This window comes from Pleurodeles waltl, chromosome 6 (assembly GCF_031143425.1).
Source record: "Pleurodeles waltl isolate 20211129_DDA chromosome 6, aPleWal1.hap1.20221129, whole genome shotgun sequence".
Taxonomy (NCBI): Eukaryota; Metazoa; Chordata; class Amphibia; order Caudata; family Salamandridae; genus Pleurodeles; species Pleurodeles waltl.
Genome location: NC_090445.1, coordinates 142492107 through 142514002, shown reverse-complemented (window position 1 = coordinate 142514002; position 21896 = coordinate 142492107). Strand labels below are relative to the sequence as shown.

Here is a 21896-nt window from a genome sequence, read left to right as displayed (position 1 = left end):
GCTCTCAATGCAGGACAGACAGCTCTCCCTTTGAGAGTGACAGCTATGAGCATCAGTGCGAAGAGACAGTGGTCCAGGGGGCACTGCATACTACCCCGATGTCCTCTTGCAACATTACGTTTCAGGGTTTGTTCTGAGTGAAACCCCTGGGCAAGTGTTTTGTTTGTTTAGAAAAAATACATTTAATGATTTTGAATGCAGAGGTGGGAGCCTTCTGGCCCTCACAAGTCCCATTCTTACATTCGGACATTCAACAGGATTTGCAAAAGGGAATACTGCCTCATTAATATTAACTACTGTGCATTGTGAAAATGAGGCACCAATAGTTGGGCTAAAAAGGGGTTGTATTTAAGTTAGCTCCAATCATTCCTTTATAATAGAACCCATCAGTTAAGGTTCAGCCATTTGCATCTAAAATATCCCCCGTGACCTGTAGTGCCACATAAGAATCATCACTCTCACTCATTGTAACTCATCTCATCGTGAATCTAAAACAAGAGTATTGTTGCAGATAACACTCAAACACACATGAAAATTCTGAAAGAAATATAAGAACGCCAGGAAAGTCCAGAACTTCCTCCTCTATATAAAAAAATAGACGACTGTTATTTACCTATGTCGGAAAGTTTTCAAAACGAACTAAGATCCAACTTATTTGTTCCGGAAAAACCTGACTCCCTGGTCCTGATCTGGCCCACCCCCTTGGCCACCCACTCTTTCCAAAACCTTGGAGTCAATCTACAGAATAAACTTTACATTGCCACTCAGTTCAAGTCAGCCACCGAGAATGTATTATCTCATCTCTGTAATCTCTGTGGCATTCTCTTCGTGCACAAGCTGAAGACTACATTTCTCTCATCGTAGCTGTAGCATTAACTACTGGAAATGGGGTATCAAGTTCTCCCAACGAAAACGGCATGAATTGCTAAGGGGCACAATGCTTTAATGCTTGATACATCTTCACTCGTCACCTCAAAGGGTTCTGACCACATCACCCCAGCTTTACAATTACTGCACTGGCTTCTGGCCAGATTAAGGATTGAATGTACAACCCCTTGCTTGGTACCCAAAAATTTACCAAAGGTTTCACTCTATGTAGCTTGACCAGATGCCCAAGGTCACCCCCCTAACGCTGTCTCCCACTATGGTGAACATGATTGGAATGATTTGAGAACAATTCTCTGCACCAAGAAGCTCCTGCATTTTAGGTTTTATTCGGCCATCTCCATCTCACTGCCAACATCAGCTCCTTCTGCAAACAGCTGAAGATTCTCTTCTTCCTCTAAGCAATCGCCTGTTACTGACTTCTTCCTGAAACCCCAACCATCTGTGCCATGGTTGCATGATTCTCCTACAAAAAAGGACACATAGATAAATAAAATAATTGACATTTTTGCATAAATATGTCAGTTGCTGAATAATCCTCGACATCGAGGTTGGGATATATGTGTTTCACTGTAGCATTGTGAAAACAAGACTCTAGTGCAGTTTATTGACAGATAATTATATTATTACGTGTGGTTATACTACAGTTAATTGTGATCACCAGCAAGTAAGTAAGTAAGCTCTGATGCATAAAATGTAAACCTAATTTGACTCCTTAGTTATTGATTAATGTGATTCCAATATTTGTCAATACATTTCCCAACAAATATTAGACTACTTTTCATGATACAGTTCTGTTTAAACCATGTTCATTATGGTCAATGCAATTGACCGGGTGTAAAGTTAAAGAGAGCGGCATAACCTAGAGTAACTACACACTAATTTTCACATTAATTTGCTTTTCAATCCAATGCATTTAGCCAGTTTTATCGGACCAGTTCATTTAAAAAGTTGTAATTGACACAATGTTTCACCAAAATATTTGGAGTTGATCCACAAATGCTCCTGTCAAAATAGTTTTTTTTAGTTTTTACCAATGTTGACCAACTAATATATTTGGAAAAGCAGGCCTTTCGGAACCTTTTCCTCAATAGAAAGCCTCACCTAGAAAAAAAGGACAACTACCAACCATGAAAGCATATAGCCACTCAATCAAGCAGGTATGAGGTATTCAGTGCACTTTAAGCATTTAACTCACTAGAATTAAGGCCCATGACAACTTTGACACTCCCAGTACCTGCGTCCACACCCCATGAATTTTAACCTTATAGTCGTCTGAAAACCTTTAACAATTTCCATCAAAACATACTTTGCTTACACTTTCAACTATGCATCAAAGCTTCTCTTTTCTTTACATTTTCATATGTACAATCCCTTTCTTACTTGATCACCTTCCATATCTCTCATTTTGATGTGCCCTATCAGAGCCTGAATTGGTTACCTGGGACCCCTTGCTTACTCTTTCACCTGTCCTAAAAGTAGCTCCTTTTCCTACCTTTTTTCACCAGTCCTTTTAAAACCTCACTAGGTTACCGATTCATTCATCCCATCACAGTAACACATTCTTATCTTTCCATCCATCCTCCTCCCATACACTATTTTTCATTCTCCCCCAACTCCATTCCATCTGCGTCTTCAAACACACCAATCAAATTCAATCCACTCTATCCTTCTCCAAACTCTTTTTCTACCCCCTCTAATCCTTTGTTCTCCCCAAAACCATGTATTCTCACTCCCTCCTTACAAAGCACCATTTATCTTGTATGTTTGAATATTCCCTATTCATTGGTACATTTATCTCCTTATCACAAGACCTCTGTCGCCATCACCTCTCAGTTTATCCACCTTTCACCTTCTTGTACTGCTTCCTTCAAACATTATGCAATATGATTCATAGTCTGTAATGGCGTCCTGAGAAAAATCACCAGCCTCAGACAGAAATATTATCATGGCCTCCAGTTATCCCCTGGTAGCTCAAGCCATTTCCATCTACATTGTGGACCCTATCGAGTAACACCACATGACTGCTGCCAAACTCCTAAACAACGGCCCTTCCTCTGCCTTGCAACCCTCTGCCAGAATGCTTGCTCTCTGTACCTCAGGACTATTCCCTCCTCTTCACTCATCAAACGATGGTCAAAAAGCATCTTTTACTGCCTATAGGTCTGAAACAGTGACAGGAAGCACCACCATTTCCAGAACCACCATAAAAAACCAAGAGGCCATACTACAAACAAAATATCTTGGAAGATACATGTCCAACCAAAGAGCTCTTTGAAGCTGTTAATCTATTCTGAAACCTCGCTAGTACTTAAATATAAAGTGTGCAGAGAAAAGCTGTATTACTCTTGTGTTCCACCTCATCAAGAAAGCCTTTAACTTCAAAGCTTACTTCATGTAAACCGTGCAGCATCATCTCAGGACCCCACTACTAAATTGTGCTACCTTTAGCCCTCAACTCATACTGTGCTCATTAAACATATGTAAAGCATGGCTGGTCAACAGTGGAATCTTGCTGGATAAACTCCTTCAAGGCCCCATAATGGTGCACTATCAATTTTCAAATTTGCAGCCTACATCAGTTGAGGCGCTGTTCCCCAGCGCTCCACTACTGCACCTTTTTACTATTTAAATTGTTTATTGAGCTCAAATTGCTATGTTGTTGCTGATGACACTCGGATCATCTTAGAACGTGGCTAACTCTCTCAGGTCAAAACTTCAAGATTCTGTGAATGTCTATTACTTGTGGAGCAATAGATGCTAGAGAATCATCTCAAACTCAACACTTCAAAAACAAGAGTACTCCCATGTGAACTGTGCATTGTGACAAAACAATAACCCAATATCTTTTGACCACAGGCAGTGGGGCAGCCACCTACCACCTCGACTGATGTGAAAACCCGTTGTGGGATTAAGGACTCCAAACTCTCTCTTCAATGCAAAATCAAAAAAATGATGAAAGAGGGACTCATTCTATACAATGTGAATTTTATGACTCGTTTACATAGGGTACAGGCATCATTACTAAAGTCATGACTGGATTATAAAAACTGAGTCAACTTCATACTATTTAGAAAAACAACTGCCAAAAAACAAAGGATACAGAATGCATCAGCCAGATAGCTACTCAATTTAAACTAACAGGACCATATCACACCTGCCCTCAAAGCACTACACTGCTCACCAGTGGCCAACAGAATATCTTTTAAAGCGCTTTGTGTTGCACATTGAGTAACCCATGGGAGAAGAACTAGCTTTCTACAAATAAGCTTCATCATATGCAATCAAAGAAGAAAAAGCATTACAGAAACCTCAGATCAGGAATTACTCTATTACTGATAATTCCTAATTAGGAAGTAGCTGCTAAATCAGACATTAAAACTATTGTATAAACTGTTAAATAAAATCAGATCAAATAATTTTTCATTTAGAAAGGCCACCAAGGCCTGGGTTGTCTCATACCCTAGTTTCATGTACCTCTAGTGCCACAACCCTGACTCATTTATAGGTCGGGATGGAATTTAACTTATGCTGGCATAGATGGAATAATTTTGCAGTTTTGTGTAAAATTACAGAGATTATGCCATTACAACACATCACATTATTTTGGGGTTAGATTTTAATGCAAGATGTACCGTTTGGGATTTTTTTTAATGCCAGCAGAGTTTCAATTACTTTTGTGTAGCAATGCAGACCGTTTGGTTAATTTTTAGCACAAACTACAAATCCAAACCAGAGCTGCAGTGTTTTGTGCATGAGCAGTCAACAAATATTTAAGGCAGATATTTTACCCAAGCTGACCATCTAGTAATTTCTGAGCACAAAACTACAAACAAACATGAAGACAATATTCTGAGTGCGAGTGATGCAAAAACAACTGTAAATTACATTTTCAAGCTACATTTGTACCCAGACTGTTCAAGTAATTGTTTGAGCACAGATACATTTTAAGTAATTTTACAGTAGTTTCACAGAATTGCCCTACAGCAAAATTACATGGGTTTCACATACCCCTACTGAATTGTATATACTGTGCATGCCTCTTTGAGAAGTCTGGAGAACACTCTCTAAGTATTAAGCCAGGCTCTCCTTTAGAACTCTCTCCCCCATACATCACGGTGACACTTGCTGGCACTTTGCTGTTTAGCCATTTCTTAAACACTGCTACCATACCTTGAGTGTGGAAAACAGCAGAAGGTATGCCCATTTTGATCAAATCTAATGAGGATCCCAAGAATCCTTCTAACTACAGGCCAATATCTCTTCCCCCATTTCTCAGTAAGGTGTTAGAAAGCCTAGCCAATCAACAGCTATCTCACTATCTGGAAACAAACTCCATTATGGACCCTTTGCAATCATGCTTCAGGGACCCACATAGTAATGAAACTGCATTACTGACAGTTCTAGACACCATCAGATTCTCCCTTGATGAGGGCTATCAATCTATACTGCTGCTGTTAGAGCTGCCTGTTGCTTTCAATACCATGTCTCATTCCATCATGGTCCAAAGACTTTCCGAAATTGGTGTCAGAGGCAAAGTCCTTGGCTGGTTTCAGAGATTCCTACCAGGAAATTAGCCATCTTCAAGCTATTATGGCTGGCACATATTTCCTCATCCGGCAAAGGTCCTGCGTATTTCCAATGTAAACTCTTTCCCTATTGTCCTGTTAGGCATTTCAGCTCTTGCTCTGCCCACGGCATATTCACACAGTCAAGTATGGTGCCAGATCCTTCTCTTATCTCGGTCCACATCACAGGAGCAAACCTTCTCTGCACATTCATGTGTGTTCTGATCTAGTGCAATTCAAAACACATCTCAAAACATGGCTTTCCTTATCCCCTTGTGCATTGTCATAGTTTACGCCAGTGCAATATAACTACAGGTATTCAAGAGCACCAAAGCCTAAGAGGGTTAAACAGGAGAGGCAGCACTGAGTTGAATTTCAGAATTATCTACCATGAACCAATATGTTAGTGGGTGGTGAATCCTGTTGCATGGAAATGCAAAGTTCTCTGAAGAGGTGTGCCTTCAGTGTCTTATTAAATCACTACACACCATCCCTTTCGAAACATATTCTGATGAAATAACAAGAACTAATTGTTACCTATTTATCATTCTTATAAATAACTACACATAATTGTATGTTAGTGTTAATGTTAATTAGAACCTATACTCTGTTGATTAACTAGAACACTCCACACACTCCCACTTCTGCTCCGAGATTTTCCACAATGTTGGGAAAATATGCTTGCTTTTTTGAAGTCCATGAAGGAGGCTGCTAAAAACTATAAGTGTGACCTCCTAAAGGGACTCTGATACAACCAAAAAGGTAGGAAAGTATTTGAATGAACAATTCTTATCAGGTAGGAATTCATGTGTGTTAAACTGTGATAACATCATTCTGTAGCTCATCACTGCTCTTTCCCCATCCTCATCTGAGTTCATTGTCATTGTCATGGTGAGCAAGGGATCAGGGGCATAGATGTCTAAATTCACTAAGGCAAAAACACATTTTTACCACTGGGAGTTCCTCTAGTAGCATTCCATTTAATTATTTTGTGAATTTTCTGTGCCTTTGCACAAAATCTATGTTTTAGCATAGTGCAGTATACTGTTGTAGAAGAGTTGTCAGAAGGACAAAACACTGAGTTAATGCTACCTGCTGACATCTGCTGATTTTTAGATAAAATCTTTGCAAGGCAAACTCAGCCTTCCCTCCTTACGAGGTGGGTAAATTGGGTAGCATTCTATTTTGTTACAACAGCGCCTCTCATTTACAGCACTCAGAAACCACTCAAGTGAAATATGAAGTGCTATCCCTGTGGAGAAAGCAATGTCTTTGCAATGCCAATGCATGATGTAAAACATGTTGTAAAATCGCTTGATCCTTTATTCTACCACAGAAGGTACATCATTCAAAGGTGTTGCATCTGCAGCTTCTCAGCCCCCTGCGCACCCAAGAACCAGAGTACTTTGTGGGCTTCAGCAGTTCTAGGGCCTCAGAAGACACTGTATGAAGCCTGCAACTGTGAATTAGGAATGTCTGTCATCGGGCCATTTTCTCTCATGCTCCTAGGCTCCTAGGCTCCTAGCTTCTGCTTCTTCACTCTTCAACTCCAGCACAGCAGACACCTACCTGATGGTTTGCAGCTGCCTTTTAATGCAACTCTACAGCTAGTCAAGCTCAGGTTTTTGTTCTCCCTTCTTTTCCCTTTCCATCATGGCTGTTCTTTCTGTGGTTTCTTCCTGACTTTCACAATACATTGGGCCTCATTACGACTGCCGAAGCCGCTGCAGGCAAAAGACCGCCAGTAATGGAGGTCTTTTGCCCGCCATATTAAGAGCGTTCTACTGGGCCAGTGGGCGAAAACAGCATTTTCACCCTCTAGCCGAACGGAACACTCACCACAACATTGACGTTGGCTCGTAATTCAGCCGGCGGCAATGTTGTGGTGCGTCGGATGCGCATTTCACTGCCCATAATTCGGGCAGTGAAATGCACGATGGCGCTGTGCATGGGGGCCCCTGCACTTCCCATGCCAAGTGTATGGGCAGTGCAGTGGCCACTAGGGGTCCCCTGATGCCTCAATTCTGCCAGCCTTTCCATGGCAGTGTTTACCACCATGGAAAGGCTGGCAGGTGGGGACTCGTAACCCCCAGGGCAGCTCTTCTTGTAGCCCTGCCCTGGCATATTACAACTGCCGGGACCACCAGGTTGCAGGCTGGCTGCAGCCTGGCCGTGTTAGCGGTCTGACCATGGTGGCTCCGCCACGGTCATAATGGGGTGGTCGGACCACCCTGTCTGCGGCAGTCCGACCACCATCGTGAGGCTGCCGGTCGTAAGAGCGCCAACCGCGTAATGAGGCCCATTGTCTTTCCTGTTATGTGGTGTTTGATGTCATTTCCTTTTCTTGTCCTTTTACTATGTAAAGGCCTCAGTCTGGTCGGAGGGTCAATCATAACAAATCCACGTTCTTTAACTTCTTTCATCGCTCGTTCCAGTTGCTGATCCTGACCCTCACTTGTGAAGAATTTTACTACTGGTTTGTGGATTCCTGGTTTTCTTTAATCCTCCGAAGTCTAGCAAGGAGGGTTTTTTATGCCATTGGCTTTTTCCTCCTGAGAACGTGCAGCTTCTTCAGGGCACTTAGCCATCACATATTCCAGTATGTGGTGTCTTTGTTACTTCGAGAAACATTGAACCATACATCACACTGCGGACTGGACTGGATTGTAGATAAGTGTCCATTCATGAAGAGAGGGGTAGGCATTTCCGCTAAGTAAGGAAAGCCATCAGCCTTGGATGCCAGGCAGTAGTTGCCTGAAATTATTTAATAAGATCCCTTTTTAGTTCTGGTTTTAGCTAATACTGAAGTTATATTCAGCCATGGTGTAATGTCATTTAGAATGACTGTATTTTACCATTTGACAAGAAGCACATCCACACGCAAAGATTAGCTTTGGTGTCAGGCACTATTTTAGCAATGTTTTCTTGTTAAAGCCCAAAAAATAATCTTAGCAATGTCAGATAGTTCCTTCAGTATTAAAGTTCTACAAAAAAACATGACAAAACAAGCACTGACAAATCCAAAATACAGGCAGCCAACACTAGAACAATTGGCTTTGCCAATGCGTGCTCCGTGTATCTATAGAGCTCCAGGAAGGAAAATGTTATTCTGCCAGGAGTGCTGAAACACCTAGTACAGTTCCAAGAAAGTATAAGAAATAGCAAGTAGCATATATAAATTACTGAATTCTTCAGTCACCTTTTGGACTGGAGGACAATGCTTAGGCAACCAGTAGTGGTTCCCAAGAAATCTCTTAAGCCAATTTGTGTCCACCTCATATTCCCTGTTTCTTTTCATAAATGGTGCAAGCCAAATTTTGGGACCTAGCAAACCACATTCAAATACATTGGTTCTTAGAGTAGGGATGCGCACAACTTTTTTCTTGGAAGCTGCATAAGTCTCTATGCAATACTTCACAACTTGATACTTTTGCAAAATTATACAATTTCTCCAGATTTGCATGGACATTCTGATACTTACAACAATTTAGGTTGTAAAAGATAAACTTGCAGAGAAACATTCTGTATAACTTTGCCATTGCTTGATTAGAGAAGAACCTACATCCTCTAAAATGGAGTCCCATAGGGGTATTGATGCAATCCAAGATGGCCAATAGTTTCAGATTGTCTTGAACTGGGTGATTCATCCGGCTACTGACCAATCAGGGGAACTAAGGTCAAGCACCTGATTGGGCCTGGTTTGGATAACTAGGCCAATATTTCCCACCGATAACAATGTGGCCCTTGATCAGCAGCACCTGAACGCAGAGCAGGAAGGGAGTTAGGTTGAGTGGACTGAAGAAGTATTTGCCACGTGGTTTATTGCAATGTGTGGGTCATTTTTGCTGAAAGTTTGCAGAACCAGATTTGTGACTAAGATGTGCAAGATAACGTACGTGTTTGTTCAGAGGCTGGGGGCAGGCATTGTTGTTATTGTTAAATAGTACTTGTATGTGTATAATCAAGCCCAATTAATTTTGTAAGATAGCCGTTCTGCATGGCGGTGATCCACCATGAGTGGCGGCCTCCTGATCTTGACAACACAGCATACAGTGCCTGCGATCAAGCATACCTGCTTTAAGTTGGCTAGACATCCCGACACTTCTGAGACAGCTCCCATTTGTTGTGGTCGTATCTGGCAATTTCTGAAAACATACTTCATGTCCCAGCTCTCAGAGAGGTTTGACTAAGGACAGGAGGAGAGAGTGTTGTTGTGCACGAGTACAGGGGACTCATAAGGTGCTTCCTTCTCAACTCTCCTACACATAAGGAAGCAGCACAAGTAACACAGATGAAACTGATGTCAAAGGCATGGACAACATTTAAGAGTGGCAGGAGTCGCAACAGTGACCCCTGGACAGCCTCTTAGGACCATGGCGCTGCCCTTGCGACCCCTAGCCTCAGAGGTGTCAAAGGCAGTCCCATGAATGAAAGGTAAATAGTGCTGTGAAAATGAAATAGATAATACACATTTTTAAACAAGATGTTGCCAGCAGTCCTTATTGTGAACACATGGAAAATGATGCTTTCAAAGAAAACCTCACATCTGTGCTTTAACCAATGAGATTGCTTTTTAAGTGATGCTAATCAAAATATTTTAATGCCACGTAATAATTGAGTCAGTAAATGATCTACGTGAAATAATACAGGTAGACAATGTCACTGCTATTTTTATAAATGTTTGTGATTGTCTTTCTGTAATTTGCTTATACACTTCAGTTTGGGAATATACACTAAGAAAAACATTAAATCGTGACCGTTTGAGGTATAAATATTTTTGCTTCCCAGTTGTGTTATGTTATTTTGCGGCTTCTTCTCTTCCAACAAAAACATGAACGTTCATGGAATAAAAAAGAGAAATGTCTAATGTTCCCATAATGTCAACACCCTGTTTACATACATGCTAATAGACCCGATTCAGACGGGAGACTCCCGATTGTTCAAGCCTAACAAAATCTTTATTTTGGCTGTCTGGTGCCTGAAATTATCTCTGCCTCAATAGACGTCAATGGGGGAAATGCATTCTCCCGATTATTATTTTTTTAATCTCCAACTTTCCTCTTTCAAAATGCTGACATGTATGTATTTAAAATGTAACCGTTTTGTAACGATCTAATTTTGAGTTAAATATGCTTTTACCCTCATCAATGCCAGATATTGCTATCATCTGGATTAGGGTCACATGACATCAATTCCTGAGAGAATTCAGTGTCAAGGTTTATATAACGTCACTTCCTATGATGTTACTGGATCGAATGATGGTTATGTGATGTCACTTCTCCCATCCCTGGTAATTTGGTGAATCGGTGCCCACGGTCAAAGTTGCATTTAATTTTTGGATTCAGTGCTCGTGAGTAGTTCTTCCTTTGTGTCTATGGCGTGTCTATCTATTTGGTTATCAAAGTCTGGTCACCCTGACCTGCCTGGACGTTGGGAAGGTTGGGTGGCTGCAGAAAGGAGCACAGAGGTGAGCAACAGCTCGAGAGCCAGGAAGGTAATGCACACTTTTGAAGCTCTTCCATGGAAACCTGAAATGTGCAGAGCTCTGAAACCTATTCTGTGCCCCGCCCTTCTCCCGTCCTGACATTACAAACAGCCCTGGGGCAGCGGCGTACATGGAGAAGGAACACGGATGATTAATAGTGACTATAATTGATCTTTTGAAGAGCAAGAGATAATAAGTTGTTAAATGCTGCACACTGATATGGGAAACAGTACTCAGGGAGGCGACACACCCTCTCCAATTTGTATATAAGGAGCAGCTATTTCCCCAGTAGTCAGTCACCACCTCTGCTTCCTTTCTTGAGCTGGTGCACCTGCGATAGTACAGCATGGCAAGTTTACACAGTTCCTCTCGTAGTGTTTCTTCTCAGAAAACTAGTGTTAGACAGGGTGCTAGTCAGAGTAGCCATGCTGGGGGTTCTTTCGGGGGCTACGGGGGTGGCAGCTTTGTTGGTGGTGCAGGAAGTGGCTGGGCTGGTGGTGCCGGAGGTAGCATTGGTGGTGGTGGTGGCTTTGTTGGCCGTGACCATGGGGGCCAGTGGGGCCAAGGGGTCCAATGGGGTCAGTGGGGCCAGGCTGGCCATGGGGACCAATGGAGCCTAGGTATCCATGGACATGGTGAGGGCCTTCTCTCTGCAGGGGAGAAGGAGACCATGCAGAACCTCAACGACCGCCTGGCTGCCTACCTAAGCAAGGTCAGGGAACTGGAGGATGCCAACGCCGAGCTTGAGCGTAAAATCAAGGAGTGGTACGCGAAGCAACGACCAGCTCCTGAAGAAAGGGACTACAGCAAATATTTCAAACAAATCGCAGATCTGCAAGCTAAGGTGAAGTACCATGCCCAGTTCAATTTATTACTTGTTAGACAATTATCTTGCCAATTAACAATAATTCCCTAACTGGTACTTCTTACTCTTCTTCTCTATCTTTCAGAGGTTTTTCTAGTCCAAGTTCTTCGATCAGTCTGAATATGTACTTCTTTATCTCACAAAAGTATTTTCTATTTCTAACCTGTTTTATGAAAAATTTTAAATAATGTAAAATTACTACTCTTGACAGACACTCTGACCTGTAAAAAGAGGTTTAAACATAAACAACTATCTGTATCACAAGAAATCAGGCCAATGTTTGCTATAATTTGTATGGCTCATCTTAGTGCCAATGCCCCAAGCTATATCTGAGTTCCTACGTGTGGTACCCAGTATCTGCCCTACAATTGTGCGCTAAATATTTTACTCACTAACCTTCTTCTTTATATTACAGGAAACAATCCAGTAGTTATGCCAAGGGTCTAAAAAAATACACATAAAAAGCAAACTACATATTTTGAAAGCATATGTTTAGAGATAAAGTTGTCAGTGATGGTCGTACTATTTTTATGTTCCTTCATTTCTGAAGCATACCTTCCTAAATCAATTGTTGCTAATTGCTCTAAACAGATTATGCACTGCAATCAGTTAAACAGGCCAAAAAATTGTATAGAGGTTGGAGAACACATTGGTGTAGTTAAGCAGGTAGACATTCATATCATGATAGAAAAGTATATTAGAGATAGGTTAAGAGAGAAAACATTCATTTATTTCATACAATGGGCAATAGGAAAAGGCGACTTTGAATCACAGTAAGCAAGCTACAGCACTCCACAGTAGGAGATGTTAGAATACATTTCCCATTCTTACTCAGTCTCACCACTGGCTAATAAAAGTAAAAAGAAAACAACAAAGTAAACATTCACCCTGCTAAAACCATTTAAAATTCATATTAATTTGGCTTGTTCATCATCAGCAGGGTCAAACCTCCCACCCCAAGTGCTGATAGGTTATCTTAGCTCTCTGCGCTAGTCAGCCCCCAATCAGTACAGAGAGGCTTCACGGTTGTACTATTAGCCAATCTATTTCCAAGTCAGACTCCTAGCCATTTTCTAGCCTTTTTCTGAGGATGACCAAATGTAAATTTTATTCTGTACAGTATGTTTTCTGCTCTGATCTTCTAGCACCCCTGTTTACCCAGATGCCAAATCATACTGGACAAGAGCTTCTCACAACATCCTCACTTAACTGATACACAAAGCCTCAAATAAAATTGTTGACAATTTCCATTTGCATTATGAAGTGAGAGTTAAAGAGTTTTTTTAGCAAGTCCAGAGAGAGAGTCTGGTCAGCAGACATTCTTAAGCAACTCGTAACATTTACTTGCCTTTAGCAATCTGACTGCTTTAGTTTGTAGAATCATTTAGAAGATTAACTTATTTACATGTATGAAATTGCAATCTAAATACAGTATTTAATTACTTTGAAGTGCAAGATTAATGTAGATTAATTTCAGCAGCGTTCATTAAAATCAGTTTTACATATTCTGCTACCATTTGTAAAGTATTTTTCGAACTTAGGGCTAGATGTACATACCGCTGGTCGCAATTTCCAACCAGCATTTTTGCAACAAGTTACAGATGTGTAGCTGGTCACAATTTGACCTACATCATGAATAATAATGAGGCAGGTCACAATCTGTAACCCACTAGGGTTCGCTACCATCACAGGGTTGGTGCTCTCCTGGGGTCAGCAAGTCAAACCACCGTGTCTGTGATTGCTTTTACATAAAATCGTTTTTTTTAAATGCAGCCTGTTTTATTTTTAGGAGTAGGTAGTGATCTGTGGGACCACTGCCTGCTCTTAAAAAGTATTGTTTATACATTCTCAGAGGGACCCCCTTCGCAATTGCGAATGGGTTACAACCAACTTTGAGATGGTGGCAAAGTACCAATGTTTTGCATCCACATTTCTGTCAGAAAACATTAGTACATACCATTTCCCAATTCAGTCTCCATGGAGCTGATTTTGCTATGCTAAATTCCTAAATCATTAGAGATGATGAGCAGCAGACAAAGGAGACAGAAATCTGTGGTTACAAAATGTAATACAGAGATCTACATCCCCACTGTAGAAACATGAAATTCCTAAAAGATGACCAGAATTGGGAATTCATATAGACTAGACTTGAGAAAATTGAAGTGATATTTTGCTGTCTGACAATTTTCACTAGCAGTGAAACCATGATATGTTATATTGATTGCATATTCAGATGCTGTTGTTTTCATGTTTCTAGTTGTGCGACACTCAGCTATTTATTCTATGAACGAATAGGCCTTGAGTCTTTCTTTTGCCATCTTGTGTCTGTAGATCTTAGCTGCCCAAGTGGCCAATGCCAGCGTCGTCCTGCAGATCGATAATGCAAGACTGGCTGCTGATGACTTCAAACTCAAGTGAGTAAGACTGGGTAGTGATGAATTACATCTACTTACATATACTTATAGTACACATAGATACTCCTATACCATCTCAGCACACTTCTAATTTAGGCAGCTTGGATAGTCAAGAAACATTGATGCCTCATAACACACTAAAGACCGTGGTCTCCTACATCGGATACTCACTTCTTTCTCTGCACTGAAGGCATAGATGCCTGAGTGTGGTAAATTGTTTCACTCTACAGATCCTGTTCTTCTGAAAGTTAGCATTTGAAGTTTTAGCTGTTCACTTTTGAATGATAAAGGCCTTCAATTTAGAAAGATCAGTTTAATTTAAAAAAAGTAAATGTGCTATTATTTTAACACACTATCAACCATTGGTGACATCACCAGAGCAGGGATCCATGGGAACTCCTTTTCAACATGTCCTCTCCTTACACAAGGCATTTAATGGCTTATTAGATGAACATACGTACTTCCTGAAAGTGAAGCATGCTCAAGGGGTTTTTAGGGAGTTTTGTTGCAATGTGGCAAAAAAAGTGTATCAGCTTTATATGTCCTACACTTGGGAGATAAGGAGAAACGAAGGTAACTCTAATACGGAAGTGGTGTGTTTGCATTGGGTGCACTGTAGAAATATTCCCAGGTTGAATAGTTTGCAAAGGTGCTGGTACAATTTGGCACCAATGTTTGCAGTTTATGACAAGTGAAACAACAACATTTTAAATGACTTGTCAGTGGGAAAACAGCTATCCGTCAGTCCAGATATTGGTGTCGATGTCAGGGCAAATTTTCACCAGCAACATCAATGTATTAAAAAATACTGTTGAAACCCCTACTGGCATTTATGAAATCTATGTTACCATAGGTATCAGTAATTCGTGGATGTAAAATACGCCTCATAAAATGAATAATATCCTCTCCTCTGGATTATGGAATATTATCCGAATCTAATATTTCACCATGCCATTCCGAGATTCCGAGAGATTTTCTTTGAGATAGTACTCACAGCTTCACTTGGCAAATTAGACCCTGGAAACACCTGAAGTAATTCAGTGTACGAAATTACTGCATACGTCGTAATTCACTATCAGGCCGGTAACTCCTGCTTGTGTCCAATTAAAGATTTAAAGGTCAATCAGGATAAAAGTTTATGAAGTGCTTCTTGAGAAAGTCTTTGGATTTCTTCCCCAAAAGACACTCAATGGATTTTCTGCGCACTTACACTAAAGCTCGTTCTAAGTGTGTTTTATTGCAGCTTACACCGTGTTTGGCTGGGTTGGGTAAGGTTTGTTGCAACACATGTATCTTCACCACTAGCGGTATTATGATCAGGCAATAGCGTGGAGAATAGACAAAACATGTTTGAACAAAAGTCCTAAAACTTAATATGTTCCTAGGTATGAGAATGAGCGGATGCTTCGCCAGAGTGTGGAGGCTGACATCAATGGGCTGCGTCGGGTGCTGGATGAGCTGACCATGGCCACATCTGACCTCCAGTTGCAAGTGGAGAGCCTGACTGAGGAGCTGGCAGCACTCAAGAAGAACCACGAGGATGTAAGAGCTAGTAGTGTGCTTCACTGGTCTCGGAAGACATGAATATGGGATAAAATCATAATACTAAAAATTTTCAATACCAATTTTTAAGAGTCAATAAAAGGGTTCAAATGTTTATATATACTCTAGACCAGCATTCTCCACTGTTGGTGCATCATGGCTGAGTCCATTCCAGGTTTACAGGATAGCCGATGACTATTTAGATTCATTGTACGCTAATTTGTGTTGTGAGGATATGCTGCAATCTGACAGGGTTCATAGATCAACATTGAATTCTCATGTTGTATATTGTCTGGCTTACTCTAAAATGTTGAACATTACTTGGTTGATCAGTAACTTACACTTCTTGACAACCCATAGAACCTTTTAATATTGCAGTATTAGAATCAAAATATTGTTCAACATAACCCAATTTCTAATGTTAATGTTCCTTTTTTTACATCACTTGCATACAAATGAAGGGGTTTTGTCTTATTTTCTCATTGCAGGAGATGAAGGGTCACCAACATGATACTCAAGGAGATGTCAGTGTTGAGATGCGTGCTGCTCCAGGCATAAACATCATCGAACTCCTAAACCAGACAAGGGTGCAATATGAAAAAATGGCAGAGGAGAACCGCAGGCGGGCCGAAGAAGAATTCAACAAAAGGGTGAGGATCTATACACTATGATGATTGTCAAAAGAAAATGGAGAACCCTGCATCAACTCTCCCTCATTTGTCTTTCAGAGTGCTGAGCTGAAACAACAGATCTCAACAGGGGTGGAGCAGGTGCAATCAATTAAGACTGAGGTGTCAGAACTGCGACGGACCTTGCAATCGCTGGAGATCGAGCTGCGGGCACAACTGTCAATGGTAAGAGAAAGTTCACCTCTCAGAAAGCATCCCCACTCTTAAGAAACATAAAATTGTTGTGTGATAAGACAATAGGAATCTATTTTCAGTTATGTAATCAAAATAATGATTGACACAATTTTACATTTTTTCCCCATCAATTATTCTTCTGCACATTTCTGAATGGTTGCCACCTCATACCCTTGACAGAAATACATCTACAGTGATTTTCAGAGTAGGAATGGGTCAGGGAAATATTGCAAATATCCACAAACTCGATAGTTAGTCGATGTTCTCAAATTTTCAATGGTATTCAGGACCTGAATTCACTCCCCACCTTGAGAATAATCTTTATCCATGTGTAATATTGCACCATAATGTTGTAACCGTATAGCTCCGTGAAGTTTTTTCCAAGTGATAGTTAACTTTTTGTGAATTCCTTTAAATAATTCATGTTGGTATTTGTACACACACTTAGCTTTATTATTTGTGCCCAGGGCGTTTAGTCGAATAGCGAACATAAGAAAAACAGCCAATATCAATCCTAATCCCTGTCCTCTATTCCTGGTCACTTTTACATCATCGTGATCTACATCTTTCCCACAATTCCTACTTTTTCTTGTTGTAACTCTCCCACACCTAGGTTAATTTCCACTGACCTTACTGTATGGGTGGATGGCTTTTGGATCATCACCTTTTAACACTCTCCAAAATTGTATATTCAGAGAAATACAATAAACCGACTTAAATCCACCAAATTGTCATCCACTTGACTCACAATTCACTATAGAAACTTTGTCCAAAAGGTAGAGTCAGAGGGAGGCTTACCAGCAATGATATGTTTGAACTGAAAAAACAATGTTTGTAGTCTTAGGGCCTAATTTAAATATTGGCGGATGGGTTACTCCATCACAACGGCGAAGGATATCCCTTCCACTGAAATCTAAGTCTCATTATGTCCTATGGGATTTAGAGTTTGTTGGGACGGGAGTGAGTCACCGTTGTGATGGAGTAACCAATCTGCTAATATCTAAGTCAAGCATTCAGTTCACAGATTTGCCTTTTACTTAGTAACTGTGCAGTGTTTTGTTGATTTTACAGAAAAGCTCTTTGGAAAGTAACCTGGCCGAGACGGAGGGACGCTATTGTTCTCAGCTGGCAGAGCTGCAAGGCAAGATCAGTATCATAGAGGAACAGCTGGGTGACCTCAGGGCACAGATGGAGCACCAGAGTGATGAGTACAACCAACTCTTGGACATCAAGAGTCGACTGGAGCAGGAGATTGCAACATACCAGCGTCTCCTTGAAGGATCGGGAGGGTAAGAATTTGGTAGGATCTTTCACCAAAGATTTCCTTTTCTACCCTTAGTGAGGTGCACTATGTAGAAAGATCTCATAGTGGACAAGCATGTGTAGAGTCATAGGGCAGTCAGCATGAAGTTAAAGAATATGCACTTGGAGCTCCTAAACCATATGAGGATCTGCACAGTGCTGTGTGAAAATAAAAAATTGAACAGCAGCATTTTATAAAAAGTTGTTCCAGTACCAGGGTTAAGCTTTAGTACCTCTGCATCAAGGATTATAAAAAAAATGGGTTGGGATAATGATTGCCACAGTCTCATCTTTTACGTTTTTTTCAGAGAATGGCTTACTTGAGTATCAGTGTGGTTGAGTTCATGGTTATGCATGACAAGATTGTTTTTCTTTTGGATGGAACTGAGTAAAATGAAGTGAAAATGGAAACTGGGTCACCGTTATCTTAGTCGCACCAAGTTCCAAGAACCTGAACAATAAGTAAAGACCTAATTTAGTGTTTGGGAGACAGGCCGTGTGTCACAAAAGTTACAGATAGTTAATTCACATTATTACAAGTGACGTAGGGTACAATGCACTTTTTATTAAAGCGGACGGGATAGCTTCCACATTTGTGATGGAATAACCCATCTGTAAACTCTAAATCAGGCCCTACGTCTCAGGTAAATAGCTCCTAGCTCAATTAATGATTGAATGACAATTTCTAGAGCATGAACAACTACCCAGAATCCTGGCACTGAAAAGGGGGTATAGACTAAGGGAGAGGTGGCTGCTTGCCAAGACTTATGGAAGCTCCAATAGCCAGGTTGAAATTGTTTCCTGAAAAGTTGTTTTCATGAAAAGATTGTGATTGAGGTTTCTCCCTAATCTGCAGAGGGAGAGAGTTCCACACCTTAGCTAACCTAGAAGAGAAAGCTGTGATCTTGTATAGAGGTATTTTAACACCATGGAAGTGTTCGAATGTTTTGTACACACAGGTGGCATTGCAAGAGCATTTTTATATCACGCTACCTAATATGGGGATTTTTACCATTACTCGCTGTGATAAAATGTGACTTTCCCTCTGTTCTCAAGAGAGACACAGTTCAAGTGCCAATTTAAAAGGCTCATTACTCAGGATAATATAATTAATTTTATTTCTGGATACAGGTCCTCACAGTTCCCGCAAATTAAACATCAGTCAGACTATGGCTCAGGAGAACACAGCAGTCATAGCGGCGTCAGCGGGTATGACAGAGGCAGCAGGTCCACCGGAACCACAGGCTACGGCTCAGGCACCGGTTCCTCTTCCAAAGGTAAATGCTTTCTTGCGACGCCCAGTTCCTACACACTTGAAAACCACAGTCACAATAAACAGGCTCTGACCCCATCACTTGCATCCCACACAGTCTCTGACACAACAGTCACAGCGATGGGTTAGATTCAGTGGTGCGATTATCTTATATTAGCATAGGTTGAAATCTGCAAACAGCTCTGCCAGTGCGCCTGATCTCTTAGCGACAGCTCTTGCATTTCTAAAACACTAAAAATCTGTGCAAGTGAGCTCGGTTATTGACTGCTGCACTCTCTCTGGTGTGACCCACACTTCACTTTAACAGTGGAGATCGACCCTGCCTGCAGCAACTCCGCTATTCCAGTTCTAGAGTCTGTAAGTGCACCCAACTACTGCCCTGCAGCAGCCCCACTCTGTTGCACATGGAACCGAAACATGGTTCTAAGCACCTCAGTCATGATCTGTTCCCACATGGCGAGGTGATTAGTTAGAAACGCACGTTCACTGAACGCGCCGTAATATTTTTATTTGAGCCACTCATAGGTACTGCGAGCCGGAACGGCATGTGGGGCCATTGCCCCTTGGGACCACTCTGCTTCCAGAGTAAACTGGATAGTGGTAAACTAGCCAATTGAGATTTGGCCTATGTCAAAATAAGTCTTGCTAGCTTTTACCTTGCTCTTGCTTCTTTGTTTTAAAAAGTGGGGAATGAAAAGATTCTCTGACAAGCGACAGGGCAGATCTCATCTTATTGAGGAACAAGTCAATTCACTTCTCAAGGAGTGTCAAAATGCTGTAATCTGAGGACATTAAATCTAGGAGTGAGAAGTTGCATAATTTTGCACATCATTTCATAAAATTTCATGTAAAGTTCACAACACTTTGCTTTAAGAGAACAACTTGTCTGTGGACTCTGGCTGTGTAACTAGTTTCACATAAAGCAAACTGAGATGCTGATACGGGTTGGGGGGAAAACTACATCCAATCTCATAATGCAAAATTCCAGGACGTTTGGGGAATTTCACATAAGGTAAAATGTGGAAATTTCACTGGCATCATTTATAATTCCTCCAGGCCATGTTAATACATTAGACTAAGCCAACTCACAGGTGGCAGGTTTGAGTCCCCTTTAACTTACAGGGACCAAACCCTACTGGCTCTCAGATTCGAACCCACGCATAACCACATACAATGGGCGCTGCATCTCAGATTGAACAGCTCAGATTTATTCTAAATTTTGTTTTTCAGAGACTTCCAAGTCAACGCGGGTAATAACGATTACAGATGACTTAGTCGATGGCAAGCCCGTCAGCTCGAGAAGACAGGTACATGAATACTAATGAATGCTGAGGAGGATCTGAAGGTTAAGGACGAGGCCAATGGAACATGTGAGAAGTGGATTCCAGCGAATGAGGCACTTCAGAATTACTACACTTTCCGGGACTGCTTGGCACTTAATTCACACTCTTATGGTAGAGCCCCTGTATACTTCTCTCTCAATAGGAGCGTCCTTTTCAATTTTCACCTTGAAAACGAGCAAACTAGTGCAGAGCACCTTCCGCAAAAGAAGGCGCTATGTTCATGGACGCCGTTAAGTTTTACAGTGAAATACACATAGCTATTGTTGAGTTAACTTTAATTGAAAGTGCATTGACACCAGTGCATTATTTTCCTCTGAAAGATATTCTAAAAGAGGGTTCCAGAGCATTCAATCTGGATACATTCGCTGTGTGGTTCCTTTTTAATTCACTATGGAACGTTTCAGGTTGTGGAAACAGTTTTCCTTTTTACACCTGCTTGCTTGTTTCTTCTTTTCAATAAACTTTCTGTTTGATGCAAAATTCAAAATCACTTTTCATTTATTTGTGTTGATTCCACCAGCTTCTTTTCAGGTTTCTGAGATTTCTTGCTCCATAACTTCTTTGCCAATGATCGAAATAAGACATTTACAGCATCTTTGCTTCAGGGGCAGAAGGAGTTATAAGGACATAAGGTGATTTGAGGGCTAAATGAATGGATGATAGGTGTACATTTACATAACACGCAGTACATATTGTGTCTCTTTGTGCTGATCTGCAAAATTGTCTACCAGTCAGAAAGTGTAATTTTCATTATGCTTTTAAAAGGAGGAATTTGACACTAGAGTGGAATGTGATAAAGTGGTTCTCCTGCCCAATGTCAACCCGCAAGGGATTCCAGTATCTGGGACATATGTAAAAGGACGTCCCTTTTCCCCTTCTCTGTCCCTGGCACCTTATGGTGAAAAATAGACGTTTTCCATCCAAGTGCAGTTGTCTGATATGGTCTACAGGTTGAATGCTGAGAATCAGATATCCAGGCCCCTTCTTTGTAACATGTTTTGTCTCAGAAATAGGATTTTGAACCTAAGACTGTCCTCTGCTTTTAGCTGGTATAGATACATTCTAGCTTGAATTGTGATCAAACTTCTGGAGTCCTAGGATTGCTGGATTAATCTTACCAACAGATTTTGAGCATTCACAGAGATCCCTGCAAAGGCCCTCATTGTGAGTAGCTAGGATGAGTTTAGGGTAATGATCACACGAGGTGAAAACCATTACCTCGGGATTCAGACCTTATCAAGTGTAATAATTATGGGCGACTGGTGTTCATTGGCAAAAGGGACGTTGACCTGCCCCCCTCCGGGGAGATGCAAGAACAGGGAAACAAACACAGCAGCTGAAAATAAATCACTGCTC

The 21896-nt window shown here is 41.1% G+C and overlaps 1 protein-coding gene across 1 annotated transcript; it reads left to right on the top strand.

Annotated features, from left to right (window-relative positions):
• Window positions 1–11235: 11235 nt before the first annotated feature.
• LOC138299396 (keratin, type I cytoskeletal 17-like) lies at window positions 11236–21027 on the top strand. Its single transcript, XM_069237624.1, has 8 exons — window positions 11236–11782; window positions 14135–14217; window positions 15603–15759; window positions 16248–16409; window positions 16488–16613; window positions 17694–17911; window positions 19056–19201; window positions 20428–21027. Exons 1-8 carry the CDS (start codon window positions 11285–11287, stop codon window positions 20517–20519), a joined length of 1482 nt encoding a protein of 493 aa, XP_069093725.1. The 5' UTR covers window positions 11236–11284; the 3' UTR covers window positions 20520–21027.
• The last annotated feature ends 869 nt before the right edge of the window (window positions 21028–21896 follow it).

Excerpts from the sequence above, each read along its gene's own strand:
- LOC138299396 (XM_069237624.1), top strand. The coding sequence starts at position 11,285 with ATGGCAAGTTTACACAGTTCCTCTCGTAGTGTTTCTTCTCAGAAAACT. Across the intron at positions 11,783-14,134 it reads TCGCAGATCTGCAAGCTAAG|ATCTTAGCTGCCCAAGTGGC; the intron begins GTGAAGTACCAT and ends TTGTGTCTGTAG. Across the intron at positions 16,614-17,693 it reads TGCGGGCACAACTGTCAATG|AAAAGCTCTTTGGAAAGTAA; the intron begins GTAAGAGAAAGT and ends TTGATTTTACAG.